The 23,637-nt window shown below is 32.0% G+C and overlaps 1 protein-coding gene across 2 annotated transcripts; it reads left to right on the top strand.

The window, feature by feature from the left end:
* Window positions 1–187: 187 nt before the first annotated feature.
* On the top strand, window positions 188–21,844 carry LOC106624843 (synaptic vesicle glycoprotein 2C). 2 transcript variants are annotated; one of them, XM_036359469.2, is made up of 4 exons: window positions 188–406; window positions 16,247–16,512; window positions 18,132–18,795; window positions 20,234–21,844. In XM_036359469.2, exons 2-4 carry the CDS (start codon window positions 16,476–16,478, stop codon window positions 21,378–21,380), a joined length of 1,848 nt encoding a protein of 615 aa, XP_036215362.1. In that variant the 5' UTR covers window positions 188–406; window positions 16,247–16,475; the 3' UTR covers window positions 21,381–21,844. The 2 variants fall into 2 exon arrangements, with proteins under 2 accessions (XP_036215362.1, XP_036215363.1); XM_036359470.2 differs by lacking the exon at window positions 188–406 and adding an exon at window positions 10,579–10,603.
* Window positions 21,845–23,637: the final 1,793 nt, after the last annotated feature.

A 23,637-nucleotide genomic window follows, 5' to 3' on the forward strand; every position in this document is an offset into this window, starting at 1 on the left:
AAATTGACTTATCAGTAGCGCAGCAACAACAACAATGCGCAACGCCAGATTAATCATACATCACTGCCAACAGTTACATACACACACACATACATATATACGCAGCTAGCTAGCTAGCTAGCTGATCCTATCTCGTTCTACCTGTTTGCTGTGTGAGAATTTTTGAAATATAAGCCCGCTTTGCCATTGTTCAGTACTCATTGTCAAACGGTTTTTAGAGCCGTTAAGAGCTCATTAACCCTTGTACTACCAAAATTTACTTTCACATTACCTGTGACTGAATAGTGTTTATATCAGCTTGGAGTTTTGCGGCAGCATTACAGCATTAACTATTTCGTGGGTTTGCGAAAGTGACGATCAACAACAACAAATATAGTGAACAGCAACATTACAAAAACAATTAACGGTTAGTAAGCGATGATTTTGAGTTATTTTTATCCTGTGTTAGCGTGTAGACGGATCTAAAGAGGTCTGAAATGGCAAAGCTTTTGCTCAGCTTGGCTGGATATATTAAACTCCTTTGACTTAGCGCTAAAAGGCAATATTGTTGTATGAATATACAATAAAATTAACATAACAAGAATTGTAATACATCATGTGACCACGCAATTTTTTTTACAAAACAGTTAAGTGAAGGTGTGAGTTAAGCATTAAATGCTATATAATAATATCGGCTGTACAAACATCATTGGATTACGTTAAATGCTGATAAAAGCACGATATCACCACACTTTGTTGCGTGAAATATACTTAATAAATTTTTTGTTTTTTTTAATTGAAATTTTAGCGCTGAATTTTAAGTAGTCTCCCTAAGGACCGATATGTAAAAAAAATTACTAAATTTCTACGCAATATTCACTTTAATTTTTTTTTTAATTTTATGTAAATATTTTATGTATTTATGGTATATAATGTTTTATTTTTCTTTGATATGCGCATAAACAAAAATTGAAATAATAAAAATGAAAGTAATTGACTTCCGAAAGAAAATATAAATAATGAGGGAAATAATATGAAAATAGAATTAAAATATCATTTAATAAAAAAGGAATATAAAAATTCATCAACATTCTCTGATACTAGTTAATCAGTCTTGTTGTGGAATCCAAGACAGATTTGCGTAGTTGTCAGAATTGCAAACCAATTCAGTTGTTCAATGGTGTCACAGAATCTGATTGGAACATACGCAAAACCAATATGCGAATCAGCTGTTTACTAATATGACAAACTTGCATATGAATAAATTTGGAAGCAATTCTATTAAAGTTTTTCAATAAGTTACGCTATTTTAGCTTTTATGGTATTTTATTGAAAAAATAAAGCAACGAGAATATTAAAAGGTAGATATTAAAAGCTCAGAGGGCACCAGGGCAATAATATAAATTAATTTCTTAACTTAAATTTCAAATCTGTCAGCGACTATCTACTTGCTTTGTTACTGATAATAAAGCCGATAAAATTGGTATGCGTGACACCCAAAACCGATACAATTTCTGTTTCGTACGTCAAACCAGTAATATCTGAATTCATAACAGCTACTACATTTTTTTATCGATTTCAATTTTGTTACGGACAACAATTAGATTCTACAACACCACTGAATAATATCGACAAAAAATGCCTTTGTATATTTTTTTTTGAAATCTCTCAAAAAATTTCATTTGATAGCTAAAATTTTATAACTTACATTTCTTTTTTTGTAAATAACTAATTTATTTAAACACATTTCAAGCATGTAATTCTTGCTTCAAAAATAACAAAAATTATATAACTTTTTATTTTTTATTTATTTTAATTTTTTAATAATTTTATACCATCAACAAGTAGAGATTTCAACAAAGTAAAAGACCGCCTACATAAAAAAACAAAATCAGTTATTTTAACGCAAGAAATTTCGCGGTAAATTATTAACCTTCACCGATTTAAGTCAAATTAAGGTGAAAAAATAAATATTTTAAACCAAAAAAATGACAGTGTGTTTGGAACACTACACCAAACTTCGTGAATGAAAATTTTTGTTGTAAGAGATAAAAATAAAAAAACTCGAAGCTTGTTTATTTTAATTTTACACATACATTTTGAGGTTATGTAAAAAAAATATTAACACAAAATTTGTAGATATTTTCATTGCCTGCAACTTTGCCGTAATATCGTACAAAGTTTGATAATTTTTTCACAATTTTCATTTTAGTGTAATATACATACATATGTACATATGTATATACATATTAGAAATCACCAAAATAATAACAACTGCACTCTGGCGAAAAAACACGAAGTTCACACACACGAAACTGACATCGTATTATCATTTTTTATACTTAATTATATTTATACTTAAAAAATCATCGTACTCCAAACTAAAAAGTGACTTCTTGTGCTATTGCGTTTTTTCACATATTTCTGCACATACAAATTTATATGTATGTTTATAAGTATGTAAAGGAAGGTGAAAAAATAAAACACACCGCGCCGACCACCCTGACATTTACCTTGTTAAACAATTTTGGCAAATAGCGCATTATTGCTGCTGGCATCTACACCTCAAGCACATCGCTGGCACAACAATAAAGGTAACAAGCACGCAATTGTCGACCAAGCGAAGAACGCAATGTGCCAGCATGAGTAAGCGCAGAAATTTCCAAAAATTACTACGCACTAAGTGCTGCTAATGCATTGTAAATACAACCTTACACACACATGCACATATCTATATAGTATATATTGTATAGTATATATAATAGTATATATATATATATATATATAAATGTGTAATATTACATTTCAAATACACTAAAACACGCCTTTTTTAATATTTTAACAAAAATACTGTTTAATTGTTTGGCATTTTAATTGCACCGCGTGTTGACATTCCACACACATACACGCGCACGCATGCACTTCCTTTCGCATGTGTTTACAATGCTGCCCAAGAATATAATAATAACAAGCAACACGTTTTTTTAAGTGCTTCGATTGTTTGTATGCTAATTTGCTGCAAAAACTTTTCCATATGCATTATTAATTATTTTCTTCAACACGTGTGTGCGTGTGTGTTCACAAATTTTGTGGTAGCTGTGAAAGAGGCGTGGTGGCGGTTAAAAACGCGTATTTGCATTTTAAGAAGTACTTGGAAACGGAAATAATATGCATTTAAATACGGCACAAACACACGTGCACACATATGTATGTATATAAAAATGCATTTGTATGTGTGTATATATTTGGAAAGTAATAAAAATAATATTTAATTCTTATGCAGAATACAAGTGGGGAGTTTAACGATTTGCAAAGTTTTAAGCTCAAACGCGATTGATTTTTCGTAATAAAAACAGCTGCGTAGTATTATGTAATGAGCAATGAATGGTCCTTTTTATACACTGAACAAGTGATCACTCAGTTTTTGAGATATCAATTTAAAATTTTGCACACATCCTTTTCACTCCCAAAAAGCTGTTTATTTTTCGTAAACACCGTTATCGCAGCACTATAGCATATAACTGCCATGCAAACTGAGCGTTCGGAGTACAGCGCTTGTATGGAAAACTTTTTTATTTGACAAGATATTTTCACGAAATTTGGCATAAATTATTGTCCAAGACAACTGTATAATTTCCGAAGAAATTGTTCAGATCGAACCACTTTGTCATATAGCTGTCATACAAACTGATCGATCAAAATAAAGGGCTTGTGTAGAAAACTTTTTCATTTGACGCGATATCTTCACGAAATTAGGCATGGATTATAGTACAAAGCAGCGCTACAATCTGCAAATAAATTGTTCAGATCGAACCAATATAGCATATAGCTGCCATACAAATCGAATTAAAATTTCTTGATTCTAATCGAACAAAATCAAGCCAAAGATCTTTTATACCTTTTGATGTTTTAAAAAATGCAACTGTAAAGGGTATTATTGCTTCGATGCAGTCGAAGTCAACATTTTTTCTTGTTTTCATTTATTTTGTATGTTAGTTTTAATTGAGGAATATGCCTAAGGGCTTTTTAATGAAAGGAAACAAAAATGTGAGTTTTATATCAACAAAAACGAAAGCACAAGTTTTATAAAATTTCTAAAAATATGTATTTATATATGTTTGCATATTATTTTTATATTTTATGCATACGCAATACGTTAGTGCATTAATTGAATTTTTTTTTTAATTCAGTACGCGCTAGTGTAGCAGTAGCGCTAGCCAAATATTATGCAAATTATGTGGTTCTTAATCAACATTTATTTCTCTTTTACTCATTTTCATACGCGAATCTCAATTTAATTTGTTAAGCAATATGCAATTCTTGCAGCGAGCGGTAGTAGCAAATTTCATAAACAATTGCTATTTAATAAACACAATTTCACAGCCTGCATTCTGTGAATACAGTTATCGCGTTATATGTAAAAATTAGCAACAAAAACCGGCACTTTTTAGCAATAGAGTCACCCCAAACAGAGCTAATTATTTACCCAAAGGGGAATAACCAAAAATTTGTGATATTTGCTGCTTTTTGTGCTGGTGTTTTCTAAGTTTAAAGTAAATAATATATTTACATGTTTATATATTTGTATGTAGTAATGCGTTTGCTTGCTTTGGGTCTTATAACTTTTTTTTTTTGTCATATTTGCACCTGCTTAATTTTTTATCGCACCAACTTCATTTGTTTCACTTATATGACTTTGACTGTCGCACAGCAGCTGTTGTAATTCATTATTTTGTAAAGGCCTGCTCTTTTTTTCTTCTTAACTGTTGACATTGTCAAGTTGTACAACAATAAAAATATTACAAAATATTTTTTTTTGCTTGAGAAGCGCCTGTGTTTTTCCATACCACATTTATCGAAGAATTTATCGATTGCAAAGTCATTTCAGTGCCGAAATTCTACAATTTTCAAAGAGACAGTAGTAAAAAATAAATTAGTAAAAATATAAACTCTTTAAAGTTACTTGCTGTTGCAATTACTCAGCCCTCAAAGCCTTCAAAGCCCTTAAAAGTAAAAAAATTTAAAAGGAACATTCGCGTAAAGTCATTTATTGACTTAATAACTCAACAACAAAATGTAAACCTTGCGTTTTAACATGTTTGTATAAGTGAGGTTGCAAAGCAGCGAATTGCAGTGCACCTGTTGCTATTTTTATACGCTGACAGGGACAAATATTAAGTTTTTTGCAAGTCATGAAAATGCACAAAACAGTCACATGCATACAAATGTACATATGCAAATACTACATACACAATTTTCGGTAAACATTTCAGTTATTAATAATGCAAATAAAAATATAATTATATGTACTTATTACTGCATAACTGCGCTTTAGGGTGGCGCTGCCGATTCCGTGAGTCGCATTTGCGCGAGCCAAATGAGCTTAAAGTGTGGCTGACAATGTAAAAGAGCGTAGTTAGCGTTTACATTGTCATCTCAAATAACGAAATGCTCATGTATTAAGTATTATTTGACTGAAACAAAAATTGTACAAATTAACGCCAAAATTATTTAAAAAAAAAAAACTTAACAAACTTTAAAATATTTAATTTTTTTATTAATATTTACAAACCTATAAAAAATTTGCTTTACTTTTCAAAAAAAAAATTTCAATTGTTTTTTTAATTCTTACAAATTTTCAAAACTTTTCTTTAATTTTAAAAGTTTTTGAAAGTTTTTAAATTTTTAAAATTTTACCCAAAAAAAACTTTTAAAATTTTTGTTTTTACTTTTCAACATTATTTTGTTTTATTTTTACAATATTTGAAATTTTTTCTTTATATTATATAAATTTTCAAAAGCGATTTTTTTTAAAAATTCAAAACCAATAATTAAGTTGATTTAACTTTTAAAAGTTGGTCCAAACATTTTGCTCATACGCCGTGTAGGCTATTTGCAGATGCAGTCCTGCAAACTTGAATAACAAACTGAATAAGCGCAGTTGGCATTGTAATTTTTTTTTTAATTTTTACAAATTTTCAATTTTTTTTTATTGTTTTCAAGTTTTCTACATTATTTTCTTTTATTTTTAATAATTTTAAAAATGTTTTCTTTAATTTTTACAAATTTTCAAAATTTTTTCTTTAAATTTTACACATTTTAATAAAGAAATTTTTTAAGTAACAAAATTTAAAACCATTCATTAAGCAAATTTGCCGCAGCAAACTGCAAAGTTCTTGAATTAACTAGCCGAATATGCGCAGTTGGTGCAAACATTTTGCTCATACGCCGTGTAGGCTATTTACAGATGTCACTGAAGTCACAGAGCCAAATATGCCTGCGTGACCACTTTTTTATACTAAAACTTAAAATAATTAATGTATTTAAAACTTTCCAGTAGTAATTCAGTGTTCTTTAATGGGTGTAATTTGCAAAATATAAAAAAAATATAAAGAATGCGCATTTCTCCACTATAGTGTAACACAGCTGGCAGCTTGACAGGTTTACAAGCTGCATTTGCCCCTTTACTTGCGTAAGGTGTATAAAAATAAAATTATATTGAATGTAGCATAATTTCTTTAATTGAATTTCACATTAAATTTGCATATAAAAATAATTAATTAAATGCGTTTGTATGTATATATATATATATGTATGTAAGTCTGTGTGACAGCAAATTCTGTCACAAAATTTATGCGTACGATTAACTCATTAATAATATTTCCGCAAGTCTTAAACAATGCACATTGTAGAAAGAAAGGCGTGAATTTGTGAAGTCTTATAAATAAAATGTTGCAATTTGCAGTTGCTCAAGCATATTAATATGCATAATTGATTTTGCATACATAATTTAACATAAATTATTTATTATTGTTGTTTATTGCTATTGTTTGACTATTATTTTTCTTTATTACTATAGATATTTTGCATACAAAATTTAACATAAATTATTTATTGTTATTGTTTGGCTCTTCAATTTGTAACTATTGTTTACATTTCCATACAAAACTATTTTTCTCGTGATATTAACCTAAGGCCTGCTATTCAAGTCTGAATAATAATAATTATAATTTAGACTTTACACTTTGTACCAAAACGTTACACAAAATAATTCATGCAATGAAATTGAACAAAACAATAATGTCAACCTTTCGCAAACTGTCTGAAGTTGACAGCCAGCCATCACATTTCCATTATTTACATGCAATTCGGTCAAGCGATAACGGCGCAAACGTGAGTGGTTGCCTGATTGCTTGGCCATTTGTTTGCGTTGCGGCAGGGAAGCAAAGCATAACGTCAAACAATAACCAAAAATAGCGACATAATATATTTATTATAATATAATATATTAGTAGCACTAATTTTAGAGCAAATAATTACAGAAAAATCATAAAGCGCAAACTTTTTCCAATTGCTTTGTGCACATGCTTGAAATTTTTTGTCAATGATTATGTGGTTTGGGGGCATTAAATTGGCTGTGACGCCAAAAAAAGCAATCAACAGCAAGAACGCGAGTAATCGCGTGTAATAACTTATTTTTTATCAACGCTGTTTGCTTGTAAAGACTTAACTGCTGTTTTAATTTGAAAAAGAAACTTTAAATATAACACAAAATATTTAAAATATGCCAATTTGCTAGCAGTCAAGCCAGTGCTAAAGCCTTTGCAAATTGCAAAGAAAATAGCAACAAATGTTTAACACCATAGTAGGAAGAAACACATGGTAAAAGGAAGCTAACATAACAAAAATGAATGGAAAAATAATTTACGTGCGATCTGAGGTTGGAAAGAGAAAGTTGGTGGAATTTTTAAAGCTTTAAAACGTATTTATCTAGATTTCTGTCGAGACTAGTACTGCTATGGCAAAAAGTTAGAGTTATAGTTAATAAAAAGAGCTACAACTTATGTATTTACAACTTTTTGAAATAAGCTCAAAATTTATGTGAAAAATTAATGTAAGCAAGTTTGTGGTTTTTTTATTTTTAACTTTTGCTAAATTTTGTTTTTTTAAGAAATTTGTTGTAAACTTTTGCTTCCATGTCTCAAACACATAGTATTTTTTTATATGAAATATTTAGTTTTTCACTTTATTTTAGCTTAATAGCACAAAAGCAATCTAATTTTCAAACGAAAATTCTACATACATTTTAATTTATTTTACATTCTAAATTTTTGCTGCATAAACGCTCTGCTGGGTATGCAGAAATCAAAGTAACGTTTGCAAAAATGTAACAAAAGTCGTAAGATAATTTAGTGCGTATAATTTAAATTATGCTAACCACCTTGCTTTATTCATGATTGTACATTGTTTATACAGCCTACACAAGTGTTATTATTTTGCTTGCCAGTAGCAGCTTTTAATGCGCAGCTACATATCTTGCAAACAAAACATTTCATTATTCAAATTAAATACCATAATTAAAAGACGTCAGCAGCATTATTTATTTTAACTCTGTTCAACTCTGTTCAACTCTTAACTTTGTTTGCCTATGAAAGTATAATTTATTTATCACACACAGTTGTTTTTAATTCAACACGTATCTCTTACTACCTGCGCAAAACGCGAGTCAACAATTTTCTCCAATTGATTTGCACACAATGTGGCTGAAGAATGGCTTAGGCGGCAGCATTAGCATGCAATTAAAAGGTGTTTATTTTAAGTTTAGAAATTTTTCCGCATAAAAAGCAAGCAAAATTATTGAAATAATATTTTGGATTGTGCGAACTAACAATAACTGTAGCAAATTCGATAGCACTCAAAAAACACGCTATGCATGCGCATGTTTGTTATACAAAATGTTATTTATTGTTAAATATATTTTTCTTTTACGATAATAATATTCTAAACATAAATGTCATATACATATGTATGTCTACTTGCACAGCTGGTTTGACAGCTACCCCTCTAGCAAATACGTTAGTTCTCAATAAAAACACACTATGCATGTGCATATTTGTTATACAAATATGTAATTGCGTTATTATTAAGTACTTTAATAACCACAAATTAGTGCATAAAATTACCATATTAAAATTCAATTAATATTTCACACAAAATCAATTTGTGGCATGTGTAGCACTCTGTGCGCTTATCGTCATAACCTATGTCACTTCCAATGACATTCACCAGTGTATATTCTAGGCTTGAACTATTTATTAATTACTGGCAAATGTACTATCACTTTTTTATGCGCTTTGTTCGATGCTGTGCCAACACTGGGCGTTATTAGAGCGCGATCATCAGCGGCACGTGCCACACTGCTATTTGTCGCTTCCTCGCCACTGCGCCAATCATAGGCGTGAAAGCACAATCGTGCATTACTTCTTACTTAAGCTACATGCATAGTATATGCCCCACCACGGCATTTGGATACTTGGTCTCAAACACACACATAAGAAAATTGCAAAAAAAACGTTGCTACAAATACAAGCCGTGCGTTTAGTTGTAGCTTTTATGCGCTCGCTTATTGCTGCTGCGCTGCAATTTAACGACTTCGTGTGCTAACAATGTTCTAAAACAAACTTCGGCACAGTTTGACATTTGTTATTTTTTGTTGTTGTTTGTAAGTTTTATTGCTTTTGTTCATACTTTGTTTGCTCAATTAACCGATCCGCAATTAATCAATAAACGCTCAGCATCCTCACTCACCCTTCATCCTGGCGAACGCTCGCTCAGCACTCGCATTACGAGTTCGCTGTTGAAATTTCCATTTCGTTTCGGCGCTACGATCCGTTTCGAGTGCCACGCCGATTGCTCAGTGGGCGCATGTCTATGTGTGCGTGAGCTGAAAAAGTAACTGCGCTTTGGCACTACACATGTTTCATTTTCATTCGTCGTCGCTCCCCATACACACACGCACACACACACACAGAGGCACACACTGCCCTGCAACCAGCGTACATAGCTTGAGATTCGGCCAGCCACCGTCGAAACACGCATCGCACTTGTTTCGCCGCTAATATTTAAGCAACTGTCGCCGATACAAGTGTAGTATAGCGCTTTCGACGCTTATCAACGCAACATTGCAAGCGCCCACAGCAGCGGTCGATCGGTCCACTTAATACGGTACGTCAAATAAATCAAATAAGAAAAATAAAAAGTTAAGAAGTAAACACAGTTTCTCCACGACGTTCTTTACATTTGCAATTATTAGCGAATTGTTATAAACACGCTGCGCGCAGCGACAATTTTGTGCTCGAACGCGACTTGTTAGTAGCAAAAACATAAGCGTTTGCATTTGTAAAGCGAAAATATCAAAAGGAACACAATACAAGTTTCGTATCAAACGCCTTTTCAAATAGCTCGGCTCGAATGCGCGTGCGTATTGCAATAGCTGGTTCAGTGTTGTGTGTGTAAAGTGTTTGAAAACTTCATGTTTTCGTCAAGCAAATACCACAGTAGCAATTATAACAACAACAAAGTGCAATTGTATTGTGATTTTACAAAGACTACACGTAGAACTAAGAAGTATAAAAATTCGTTCACATAACGATAGCTTTTCACATTTTGTTCGACAACCAGCGAAGTTGTTCTTGACAAAATCCGTTATAAAAACTAAACAAACTACAGTTTGACTCTATTTTATTGAAAGAAAATACAACAAATACTCACAATAAAGAGCTACAAATTGAAGGAGCGGCAAATAAGCGTCATAATAATTTCAATAAACAAGCGCAAACGAAAGGTAAATTGATGAAAATCACTCACAAACGTGCATAAATGTGAAATTATTTAGCAAATAATCACAAACGAAACGTGACCAATGAATTGCTGTGCGCCGCAGTGTCAAACAATAAACAAAAGTTAAAAATAACAAAGTGGCGGGAGGGTGTACAGTAGAAAATGTAGTGTAGTTTTTATAGAAATCATTAATATTGTCTGCAATTATAATTAAAAAGCATTTAAAAACGTTTATGTTGAGCGCAAATTTTGATTTGAAGAAAATACCAAAATTTGTAATACATAACCTAGAAGACAAATGTGTACTCGTATATCGGCAACATTTTCTTTCACAAAAATGCCTTTTCAATTCATATTATACATTCAAAGAAATTTTTTTATACAAAAAAATAATGCTTTACATAAATAAAAATATAACTCGAAAACATTTTTTTTCAAAGAAATTATTTTTTTAATGAATATATTCCTAATTTTAATAAATTTCATAAATGCATATGTATTTCTGGAAACACAAAAAAATGTTTCATGTTTAGTATATTCATAATAATATTTTGTGAAAATGATTTTCTACTAATATGCCTGCCGCCATGCCAATTTGCAAAGTTTCTCCACCAAAGTAACCAGATTATTAAGCTTACAGCAAAGAATGTTATTACATAGAGAAGGCGCAGTGACATAAGACTCTGCTCATGGCAAGATTTGTATGCCTTAAAAAAATTTGTCACAGCGTTTAGTACGAGACCTTGTCTCATTTAAAATAAAAACTACACAAGTTTGATTGATGAATTGGAATGTGATTTTCTCTAAAAGCCAATTATTATGCAGTTCTACTTTTGGAAACTAAAAATGACGCAAACCACAATTGAAGCTTCTTTGTCTTGGTATTCTGAGCTCTTGTCTAAACGAAATTTTAATGTGAAGTAGAAACTTTCGTATGAATTATATTTTTGCGGTCGCATACACTGTAAAACCACAAAGGTAGCACGAAAATTATATAAATAAAATTTCTTGCGAATTCACATTTTTAATATGGAAGTCACATAGTTTTCACGCATTAAAAAAATCCTTTTCTGCGCGTTTTCACTCACATATTTTGTCAGAATTTTTACTCATTATTTATTATTTAGCACACGCAAGCCAAATTCATTATAAATAATTGCTAAAATAAGAATAAGCAGCCGCAGAGTTATATTTTCATATTTCAATGATTATGATTCGCAAAATTTATAAATGTCCTCATAGCACACTCGTTACAAGCAAATGATCTATTTGTAACTATGCGATATGCTATTTAGCACAACAGAAGTAATTATTGTCATTTATAAGCGCTAATAAAACAGACATTAACTTAAGGAATTTCTAATGAGACTTGCAGTATTTTTGTTGTTTTCTGCTTTGTGAACAGTATAAAGTGGTGAATTTAGGCGAAACAAGTTTTGTAAGGCAAATAAACTGCACAATTGTTGTTATTGCTAACTGCACTTTATATGCACACACACACATATTCACACACTAGAAAGCGCAATTCTCGCGTTACGGCGCTCACCTGGCGGTATTGTCATTGAACCTGATTTTGCAAACGCCAATTATTTGGGCAAGCGATTAGCGCCACTAAAGCAAACTGCAACAATGTGCACGTAACAGCATGTTAGTTGTTGTATTTGTTTCAATCTTGCACTTTTGTTTTCCGATTTGCGCATTGGCGCAAGCCAAGTCAAAGTCGAAGTCCAAATGAAGGAGAACAGGAACTTGTTGGTTGCAACTAAATACTTTTGTTTTGTCGCTATTTTTATGATGATTACTTGCTGTATTAATATTTCAAAATAAAAAGCAATTTGCTATTGTTTCTGTTACATTTGTCGCATTTTTTGCGCCAATAGCGGGCAGTGCATTTTGCTTTAGGCATTTTAAGTGTTATTTGTTGACATTCGTATTTATTGCTAAAGTTAGAATTGATGCCAGTTGATTGCAAATATTTACTACATTATTTAATGCAAGATTGCGCAAGATATTGGCGGCAAGAGATGATGAAACCAGTGTAAAATGGCAATTTCTATCAAAATAGTAGACAAAGTGATACAGCACTAGCAGCAAATACAATAACAATTGTATTGAAAATATTATATTTGCCAGCTTTCGGCATAAAGCAACACTTGCGCCATAGCACTTAAATAGAACGCAGTGCAAGCCTCAATTTATTGCTAGCACTTGTGCATACTAACTTACGTAATATGTATGTAGGTAAATTTGCATATTGCATTTTAACATATTAAAATAATACAGACATAAATAACAAACTGATCGATTTCCTCATTCATCAATGACGTTTTTTATTGCTGCATTTTCTTTTTGCCATAGTTGGCTTAAAGTTGCAAACAACTAAAAATTAGTTAAAACATTTGTATTGACAAATAAGTGTGTGATATTTGTTTCCTAGTAGTATTATTTTATGCAAACAACAATCTAAATATACCACGAATTCAAATGCGTAAACAGCGCATTCGAAAGCATAACACCCTGTGCCGCTGAAATTTGTGAATATTTATTTCACCTTGCACTCATGCAAGTTGACAGCAAGCACGCAGCAGCGGCAATGCAAAAGCAGAATTCAAATGGAACGGTTAATGCATAACGGGCATAACTATAAAACAAGTAAAATCATGTTCTAAAAATTCTTGTGCAATTGAATTGTACGAAAGTTGCATGTGTTATTTTGCAGTTAAAGAAAATGTAGCATACACCTTTTTGTTTGTTTGTGTGCGCTGTTTAACTACTTTGCCAAGTCAAAACAAAGCCTGAAGCAATGCTTCTACATAGCACATGCTTTTCATCTAATTTTTGCAAGAAATTGAATTGATTTGCTTAAGCACTTGATTTTTTCGTAGTAGTAAGATTTATGGCATATACATAAGTACATATATGCAGAGAAATATAAATACGCGACTAAATAAGGCATAGTTGCGATAAACTAACGACTTGAAAGAAAATAAACTACTTCATCAGCAAACAACAACTTAGACACACTTATTGATAAAATAATATACATACTTAACTATGCACTTGCGTTATACACCAAACAGTCATACAGAAGCGTTGTACTCTAAAATTAATATAAAACAAGAAAAAATGTTAACTTCGGCTGCATCGTAGCTATAATACCCTACACAGTTGTAATTCTTATAGCATAAAAGCGTATAAACAGTGCTTTGTAGCTTGTAGCATTCGCTTAATAATTAAATAAAAAAGTTTTTCATACATAAACGTGATTTTGAACGATCAGTTTGTATGACAGCTATATGCTATAGTGATCCGATAACGGCTGTTACGACAAATGAGCACCTTCCTGACAAATGAGACTTGTTCGCATAAATTGATCCAGTTCGCACCCTGATCATATATATACATATGTATATGGGTTCTACAAAGTTTTCTTCTGGCTGTTACAAACTTCGTGGCAAACTTCAGGGTATAAATATATATAATATAGCGATTATTTTCAAATAGGTTTGTTGGTCAAGTCAAGTCATTCTCAATTTCTTCATAGCTCGAACAACTCAGCCGCGCTTTTTGATGACCAATTTGCACGTGCACAAGTACATACCTAAGTGCTTGTACTGGTGTTGTAAAAACGTCATTTGCAGCTGAAGATATTGGTGCTACAAAGTATTGTTTGGCAGCAACTCCAATTAATTAGCAAGCAATTCAGACGCCTTTCCGAATTTTGATAACGTCAAATTCTAAAACGGACCATATATTTATACATATATGTATACATATACATACAAGTAGCGTATAGGTATATGAAGATTAAGTTGTATTTACATGCCAATTAGCAAATACATTTTGTATAGTCAATTATGAGTACACACTACTCGAATTTAAAGTGTTGGCAATAATAAATGCGAAAGGTATAAATGAATACCTTAAAGTGGCTATGTGACATGAGTAAGTGTGGGTACTCATTGGGTAATTTTCTGATATAACGCACATTTATATAATGCTGGCGTGTTGATTTATAACCCTTATTGTCGCCGCAACAATAAACGCAAACGCCAGTTTCAAGTACCTTACTTACACAGTATACACAGAAATAAAATGGCTTTGAGCAAACAAAAATATTTAAGGAATTTTTAAAGCAGCTGAAAATGCAAGTAATCATAAATAGGTCTTATGTGTACAAAACAAAAACACATACTTTCAATTAGTTGTTAAATGTCACGCACTGCTAAGGTTATGCGGTGTTGTTTTTCGCTTTAGCTGCCTTTTCTTTTTCTGCTTTTGATAAGCCAGTTGTGTGAAAAGAAAATAAGATTTATCAAGCGCCAGCTGCATGCAAGCATTGCTTTTATAATATTTTATATATAATATTTTTCAATTATACAACAGCAATGCATTGACATACTTTCGCGCTACAAACAAACAAACGTGCGATATTTACATTTCACAGCTGATCTTGCTAAACACAGCATGCCGTGGAGCCTACATTTATAAGTAGTACGCGTACATATGTTTGCATGTGTGTACATGTGTTATCGGCTATTTAGCGCGTTCTAAGTCTGCATTTCAATATATAGAACTATTGTGTGTAAATATATAAAATAATAAAGTTAATATTTGCACGCATATATTTGTATATTTATACAAAAAAAAAAAATACAAGCTCTAGCATCAGCTGCTGTCACTGAAGTTACACACGCACACATGCACACATGCTAAGCCACATTTGCGCTGTTGGGTGTTGTTGAACCTCGCTGATAACGCGTTTGTCTCGCACCCAAGCTGGTTAATATAATAATCAATAAAAACAAAGCCTGATCTCTTTGCTCCGTATATTTAAAGCAAATAACAGCAGTGTAGCGCGCAGCACAACACAAGTTTAAAAAAAAATATATTAAATAAATATGTATATATTTTAAATGTACCGGTTATTTTTTTTCATTCAAAAATTTTTTTTTCACGAAAAATTAATGCAAAACTGTTTTTTTCCAAAAAAAAAATTTTGGTAAAAAAAATTAATTTTAGTTTTAATATAAGTAATATTTAAAAAAAATTTGCTAAAACAATAAATTTTAGTTTTAGTAAAAGTAATATTTATTTACAAAAATTCTGCAAATTTTGCTAAAAAAATAAATTTTAGTTTTAATAAAAGTAATATTTATTTACAAAACCTTTTTTTTTTCAAAGGATAAAATTTTGCTCAAAAAAATAAATTTTAGTTTTAATAAAAGTAATATTTTTTTTATAAAAATTCTGCAAATTTTGCTAAAAAAAATAAATTTTAGTTTTAATAAAAGAAATATTTATTGCAAAACCTTTTTTTTCAGAGAATCAAATGTTGCTAAAAAAATAAATTTTAGTTTTTATAAGAGTAATATTTTCTTTTCAAGAAAAAAAATTTGTTAAAAAAAATAAATTAATAAATAATAGTAATATTTATTTACAAAACCTTTTTTCCAAGAAAAAACTTTGCTAAAAAAATAAATTTTAGTTTTAATAAAAGTTATATATTATATTTTTACAAAAATTCCACAAATTTTGCTAAATAATAAATTTTAGTTTTAATAAAAGTTATATTTTTTTACAAAAATTCTGCATTAAATTTTCTGCTTTCTAACATATTCCATATTCTTTGTTTTTTTCTTTACAGACCGATAAATTTCAAACCAACTTCAATACTAAGGAAATTCCATCGACTATTTTTTACAGTTCGTAAATAAATAGTTGCAGCAGCGCATAACGGAAAGTTTGAAAAAACACCGCAAACCAAAACCAACGATTTTTTAAGTGATTCATTTCACTTTCTCAATTTTCTTTATTTAATTTTATTCGTCTCGATTCAAGCGAGAGAAAAGCCAACAAAAAACCGAACTCATAGAATGGTAGAAGGTGATTCGATTAAGAATAAAAGTGATTGTAAGTATGCAAAAGGTGCTTTTGAAATTATCAATTACGACAATTTAGTATAGACGCCCTTTAATACAATAGCTATTGCGGTGCAGCAAGCTTATTACGAAAATGTTCAGTTTAATTATAAACGTGAGTGACACGCTCAGCAGACAGTGAGCAAACTGCGACTTGCTGGTAGTATGTTAGCAGTAGCTTTTGCTGATAATGAAGTCTGTGCTTTTAAATATTTATATATAACATATACATAATACAATGTGGTTGTTGTTTGTGTTTTCGTGATAATAAACAACAAAATGCCTATGCGCTTACAGCATTCATGGCACACATTTTCTAAAAATCACAAAATTTTCACACCTCGAAAAGTAATAATTTTGTCATAATCGTAAAATTTTTATTAACAAAAAAAAAACCCCACCAAAAAAAATAAAAGAAAAATTTGCATAATATGGCAACATCTTACGTCATTTTAGGTGTGATAGCAGTGAAGCGCATTTCATTGCGGCTTTTAAAGTTAATGCAAACAATCAATATTAAGAAATTGAACGCAAGCCTACTATATAACATATATGTACATATATATGCTTGTCTGCAGCTTTACATATATGTATATATATAGATATATGCATAATCCCGACCTACAATGTTTTCAATCATGTATTAATCAAGACTATCTAATTGAATGCGGCATCAAGGTCAGCTACTCATATACGCCAGTAGTTAAAATTACCACTGATTAACAAGCGTGCACATACATACATACATATATATATATATGTATATGTAAATGTCTAGCATATGCATAACAAGTTCACTTTTAAATGATTCATTTGCTGCCTGACAACACATTTTTGTAGCAATTTCTACCAAAAACAGGCTGTGAATCATTTTGTTTTCGTTGATACTATATACATACATACAAGTATGTAAGTATATAAACCAGAATAAAGGTTAACTTCAGCTGCAGCGTAGTCTTAATATTGCTCACAGCTGCATTTTTTATAGCATAAAGGGTGTAAAAAGATTTAACTTAAACTTGATTTTGTTCGATCAGAGTCGAGAAATTTTAATTAGATTTGTATGGCAGCTATATGCTATAAAGGTCCGATCTGAACAATATCTGCGGTGATTCAATCATTGCCTTATGCAATAATTTATGCCAAATTACAAAAAGATATCTTATCAAATAAAAAAGTTTTCCATACAAAGACTTGATTTCGCTCAAACAGTTTGTATGGCAGCTATATGCTATAGTAGTCCGATCGCAACTATTTGTTTGGAGATTATAGCGTTGCCTTGAACAATAATCCATGGCGAATTTCGTGAAGATATCTTATCAAAAAAAAAAAGTTTTCCATATAAACACTTGATTTCGCTCAAACAGTTTGTATGTCAGCTATATCATATAGTCTTCCGATATCGGATTATTTTATATTTTCATTATTTTTTATTTTTGCTAAAAACTTTCTCAATTAAAAATTCTTAAAATTGTCACATTTTCCTGCGCGCATCAGCTATTAGAATTTATTACAACAATTATTTATGAGAAATATTTAGAAATTGTATATTTCCTTGCCACTTCAACACACTACATATTTCTCTCTCTCCCGCCCTTTACGCGCTTTCAGCCTATAATGTAGAGGCTGGCATCCAACCAAACTACAATAGCAGCAGAAACAACTCGATCGACAATCGTTCCATTCTACAGCCCTATTCATTGGGCAGTGGCGGCAAAGATCCCGAATACCAATTTGCAGCAGTCAACAAGGGTTACGAGACGGACATAAGCAGCGCTGGCGTTGACAAGCATGACGTAGAAAAGGGTAGCGCGGCCGTCATTGAAGTTACCAACGGCGTCGCCATACACGGCGGCAACGGTGGCGGCAGCAATGGCGGAGGCTCTGGCGCCGATGGTCGCCGCTCCACTGGCGTACGGGCCGGTTTCGAGCAGGCCATCGAGCTATGCGGCTATGGCAAATTCCACTATATCCTACTGGCCATTTGCGGTCTGGTGAGCACCAGCGAGGAAATGGACGTCATATCCATGTCGTTCATTTTACCATCAGCAGAATGTGATTTGGATTTGAATACGAGCTCCAAGGGTTGGCTCAATTCGATCATTTTCATTGGCATGATGGTGGGCGCCTATTTCTGGGGCAGCATCGCCGATGCGGTGGGACGTAAGAAGGTGCTCATTGTGATCTCCTTCATGAATGGCTTTTGTATTGTTGCATCGTCATTTTCGCAAACCTACGAATGGTTTATGCTGTTTCGCTTTCTCAACGGCGCGGCGTAAGTACACAAACACACATAACTTATACATAAAAATAAGAAATTATAGTAAACTTAATCAATACATACATGCATACACACATACAAAAAACATCGATAACAACTCATCAGCAACACACACTAAGCTGAGTCAAATCGCCGGCACAACAATTTCTTTGCCCTTTGCAATGCACACACACTGAGTCGGAATTGCAAATATATACATATATATATATATATACACATATATATATATATATACAAGCGTGTATGTTTGAATTTTCGCACATAATGAATTTTAAAATTTTTTTGTTGTAATTTTCACCGTATTCGCGAGGTGTTAATGTGCTATAACAGCACACACACACACACACGCACACACTTGCCGCAAGAATGTTATTTGTTTATTTACACAAAGGGGAAAAATTTTGAAAGCGCTCAATGGGAAATTAACTCGTAAACAACATTTTGAAATCATCATCAAATCGACGCTTTTATAATGTGCATTTTGCGCGAACGAACAAATCGCATTAATAACGAGTGTATATTTATACACACACAGTTGCACATTCGCTTATTAATATTTATGGCGGCAATTACTTATACAAATTAAATATAGAAAATATTTGAAAGTCAATTTATAACTGCCGATTTGCGTGTGAGCAAAATGCATTTCGTTTTTTTTTGTTTTGTTTTGTTTGCGCTCGTTCGCTGTGTGTGTGTGAAGAATGTTGCTCATACGCCGTGTCGCCGTGGCAGTTCGTTGCTACGGCAAACACAGTGGCTGCTGCGTATGGCGCGTGCGCCAACATGTAAATCACACGGCCTAAACGCTGTGAAGTGTTAATTTTCAAAATCCAGTGCTTAAAGCAACAACAAACAAGTGATTAATGCAGCAAATCGGCAGTTTTTTTGAGACGTTGCTTTGTCATTACTTAAAATGAATCACTGCAAGTTGCCACAGCGTCATTAACGGTGTTTTTAAATTGAAAATTTTTATTATTTTTTAACAGCTGTGCAGCGGTGCGTGAATGAACGCATAAAATTTTTTTTTTAATTTTTTCAAATTTTTTTCCAAATATTTTTAAAATTCCTTGTTATTGGTTTGTAATTTCTAGCGTGTTTTCGGCAATATTAAAAAAAAAAACTATTCAATATTTTTTTCATAACTTTTCGAAAATCAATATTTTTAGGTTATGGTTTTAGGCTTCAAAAGTTTGCCTTCCATTTCCATACTTAAAAAATGCCTGTTCTTTGCCGCCACCCAAACACAAATAACTATAATTTCATCCTCATTACTCATATTTTAGAAAATTATCGTGCTCGCTTGCAACTCTGCAACAAACATTCGTTTCAAAACAACAAAAAAACATTTCACTAAATTTTCGCTCATTTTTTGAACTCACCTTGGCTAAATGTGCGCATTGCTAATTATTGCATCTCATTTTCCACTTTGCAGTCTCGGCGGCAGCGGTCCGGTCATTTGGTCGTACTTCGCCGAATTCCAGCCGAAATCGAAACGTGGCTCCATGTTGAGTTTCATGGCTGCCTTCTGGACTTTTGGTAATCTCTTTGTTGCCGGCCTGGCATGGTTGATCATCCCCAGCAGCATCGGCTTCAAAACAGATTTAATTACATACAATTCCTGGCGTATCTTCTTGATGGTGTGTGCCCTGCCATCATTCGTTGTCGCTTTTCTACTCTTCTATCTGCCCGAATCGCCGAAATTCCTACTAACCAAGGGCAAACAGGAAAAGGCGATGGCCATCTTCCGTGGCATTTTCGTGACGAACACCCGCCGACCGGCCGAGCAATATCCCGTTGCCGAATTGGACATCGATGAGAAATTGTTGGCTGAGATTAAGGAAAATCAGGCTGGCGTCAAGGGCAAGTACAGTAAAATGATGTCGAGCATGGCCGAGCACAGTAAACAGCTGTTCACCTCGCCCATACTGAAATTCACGCTCGTCTCGATCATCATCAATTTCACCTTTCACATCGGTTACTACGGTCTGATGATGTGGTTCCCCGAGCTCTTCAATCGCTTCGAGGAATACAGTCGCGATCACCCCGGCGAACGTGCTGGTGTCTGCACAGTGACCGCATATGTCGTCGGTCAGGGTGAGAAGGAGACGGGCACCTGTTCAGCGCATATACCGCAAAGCGTTTTCCAGGAGTCGCTGATTTCACTGGCATCGGCGCTGCCAGCCAACTTGATTGCCATTTTGGGCATGGACTTGTTGGGTCGCAAATTCTTCCTCATCTTCGGCACCATGACGGCTGGTGTGTGCTCGGCTGCCATGTACTTCGTCTTCAACTCTACACAGAACTTGATTGTGACGGCTATATTTAGCGGTGCCATATCGGCGGCCAATGCGGCCTTGGACTGTCTCATCACCGAGGTGTTCCCGACACATTTGCGCGCCACCGGTGTGGCCATATCGATGGTGGCGGCGCGTATGGGTGGCATCATTGGTAACATTGTGATTGCCACACTTTTGGATCAATATTGCCCGGCGCCGACGTTTATTGTGGCCATCCTGTTGATAGGCGGCGGTCTCATGTGCTTGATGTTGCCCAACACAACGCGTAAAGAATTGAACTAATCCATGAAATAGGTATTAGATATTAAGTGGAAGAAGAAGGAAGAAAATAGTAGATGGGAAGAGGCAGCGGGAATGAAACAGGGAGTGCACACAAACGAGTTTGGTAAAAAATACTCGGAACTAACGAATTTCTTGAATGAATCCAGTTGAGTTGGGAACTAATGCATGTACACATATTAAAACAATAACAAAAACAAAAACCAAAACAAACACAAACAAAAACACACAAGCATACACATCTAAGTACTAATGTAATATCGCTTAGGAACTTGTTGTAAATTTTCTAGCCATGTAATATATGTAACTACCGATTAATATAAAAGTTAAAAGTAAACAAATTTACATAAATATGTATGTATACACGTAATTACCAAAAAGTGAATTAAAAGTTTCAAAGTAAACGATTATCAAAATGTAATTTCATATTTTAAATAAAACGTTTTAATTAAGATGAAAAAACGATACTTGAATTTGCGTATTAATTTATAGGAAATTATTTTAAATATTTTTTACAATGTTCTTAAAAGCTGCTGTTTTTTCCATACTCCCAGTACATCCTTAATCTTTTATAAAGTGCATAAATAATATGGCAATACTGTACTTAAAAGTTATAAAATAAAAATTCAATACAATTATTTACCATATCATATTTATTTTAATATTTGAACTTTCCTTAATTTTAACAGATGAAGTGATGGAAACCCTGCCTTAAAATATGTTCATATTGAAAGTCTTGTAGGTCTTCGTTTGATAACCAGGCAAAATGCTGGCAACCCTGCATGAAAATATTTTAAGAAGAATGGTACTGCAATTACCTTTCGTTTGATACCCATATTGCTATTTTAATATTTCACGAAAATAATTCATATGGCAACTCTGCTCAAAAAAAGTATAAAGCACAATATATTCAACAGGAATTATAAAAAAATAATTGAAAGCCGAAATCTAGTAACATTTTTTGATGTAAAACCTAAATTTTATTTTAATAGGCAAAATGCTGGCAACCCTGCATGAAAATATTTTAAAAAGAATGGTACTGCAATTACCTTTCGTTTGATACCCATATTACTATTTTAATATTTCAGAAAACTTTCAGATAAATAATTGTGTGGCAACCCTGCACTAAAATTTTTAAAATATAAACTTGTTTACGAGAATACTAAATTATAGGCAAAAACATGCTGTTGTGTTTTATTTTGATATATTTATTTAAATTTACAGATGAAGTGTTGGCAACCTTACAAACATTTTTATTATATTCTCTAAATAAAAAAAATTGCAGTCACCTTTCTTTAACTACCCATTTACTGAGATAAGAGTTAACTTTAAATTTAATATTTTTATTTAAAACACTTGGCAGCCCTTTTGATGGCATTCAAAATATGTAAAAAAATTTCAAAAACACACATTGCAAATTTTTTCGCAGTGTACATATGTTACATTAAAATATTATTTTTTTTTATGTATTATTGCTTTAAGTAGGGTTGCCAGTTGATTGCATTAAAAATATTTAAAACTCTTCCGAAAACATAAAATATTGTTTACAAAAAAATATGCCGCAACTTAATTTTTTACAGTCTACATTGAAATTGATATTATTATTTTAAAAACCTGGCAACCTTAATTACGCCATTTATATTATTAAAAAAAATTATTTTTTCAAAAAAAAATATTTTAAATTTAAAAAAATTGTCTAAACTTAATTTTTTTACGTCTGTATTAAAAATATAATAAATACTCCTTAAAATTACATGCACACCCCTTGTCGCTTACACACATGCATGTGCCAGTTAAATTTTTTCGTTGACATCGACCGCCTGCCAAAACACCAGGCGCGCATAAATGCCCAGCAAGTAACCAGCGCCTGCAGTGCGCCTTTGGGTATGCAACGCAAATGCGGCACTTGCATCAGATAATGTTAATAACAGAGAGTGTTAATGAACAGAGAAATCGCAAACAGCGAATGTTAATGAGTTCATTTACAATTTAAAAATAGTAAAAAAATTATTTAAAAAAAAATAATTTAAAAAAAAATAATTTAAAAAAAAATTATTAAAAAAAAAAATAATTTAAAACAAAAATAATTTTGAAAAAAAAAATTAAAAAAAAAATAATTTAAAATAAAATAAAAAATAATAATAAAAAAATAATAATTTAAAATAAAATAAAAACTAATAATAAAAAAAAAATAATTTAATATAAAATAAAAAATAATAAAAAAAATAATTTAAAAAATATTAAAAAATAAAAAATAATT

Source organism: Bactrocera oleae, chromosome 5 (assembly GCF_042242935.1).
Source record: "Bactrocera oleae isolate idBacOlea1 chromosome 5, idBacOlea1, whole genome shotgun sequence".
NCBI classification, from domain to species: Eukaryota; Metazoa; Arthropoda; class Insecta; order Diptera; family Tephritidae; genus Bactrocera; species Bactrocera oleae.

Excerpts from the sequence above, each read along its gene's own strand:
- LOC106624843 (XM_036359469.2), top strand. The coding sequence starts at position 16,476 with ATGGTAGAAGGTGATTCGATTAAGAATAAAAGTGATT. Across the intron at positions 16,513-18,131 it reads GATTAAGAATAAAAGTGATT|CCTATAATGTAGAGGCTGGC; the intron begins GTAAGTATGCAA and ends ACGCGCTTTCAG. Across the intron at positions 18,796-20,233 it reads CGCTTTCTCAACGGCGCGGC|TCTCGGCGGCAGCGGTCCGG; the intron begins GTAAGTACACAA and ends TCCACTTTGCAG.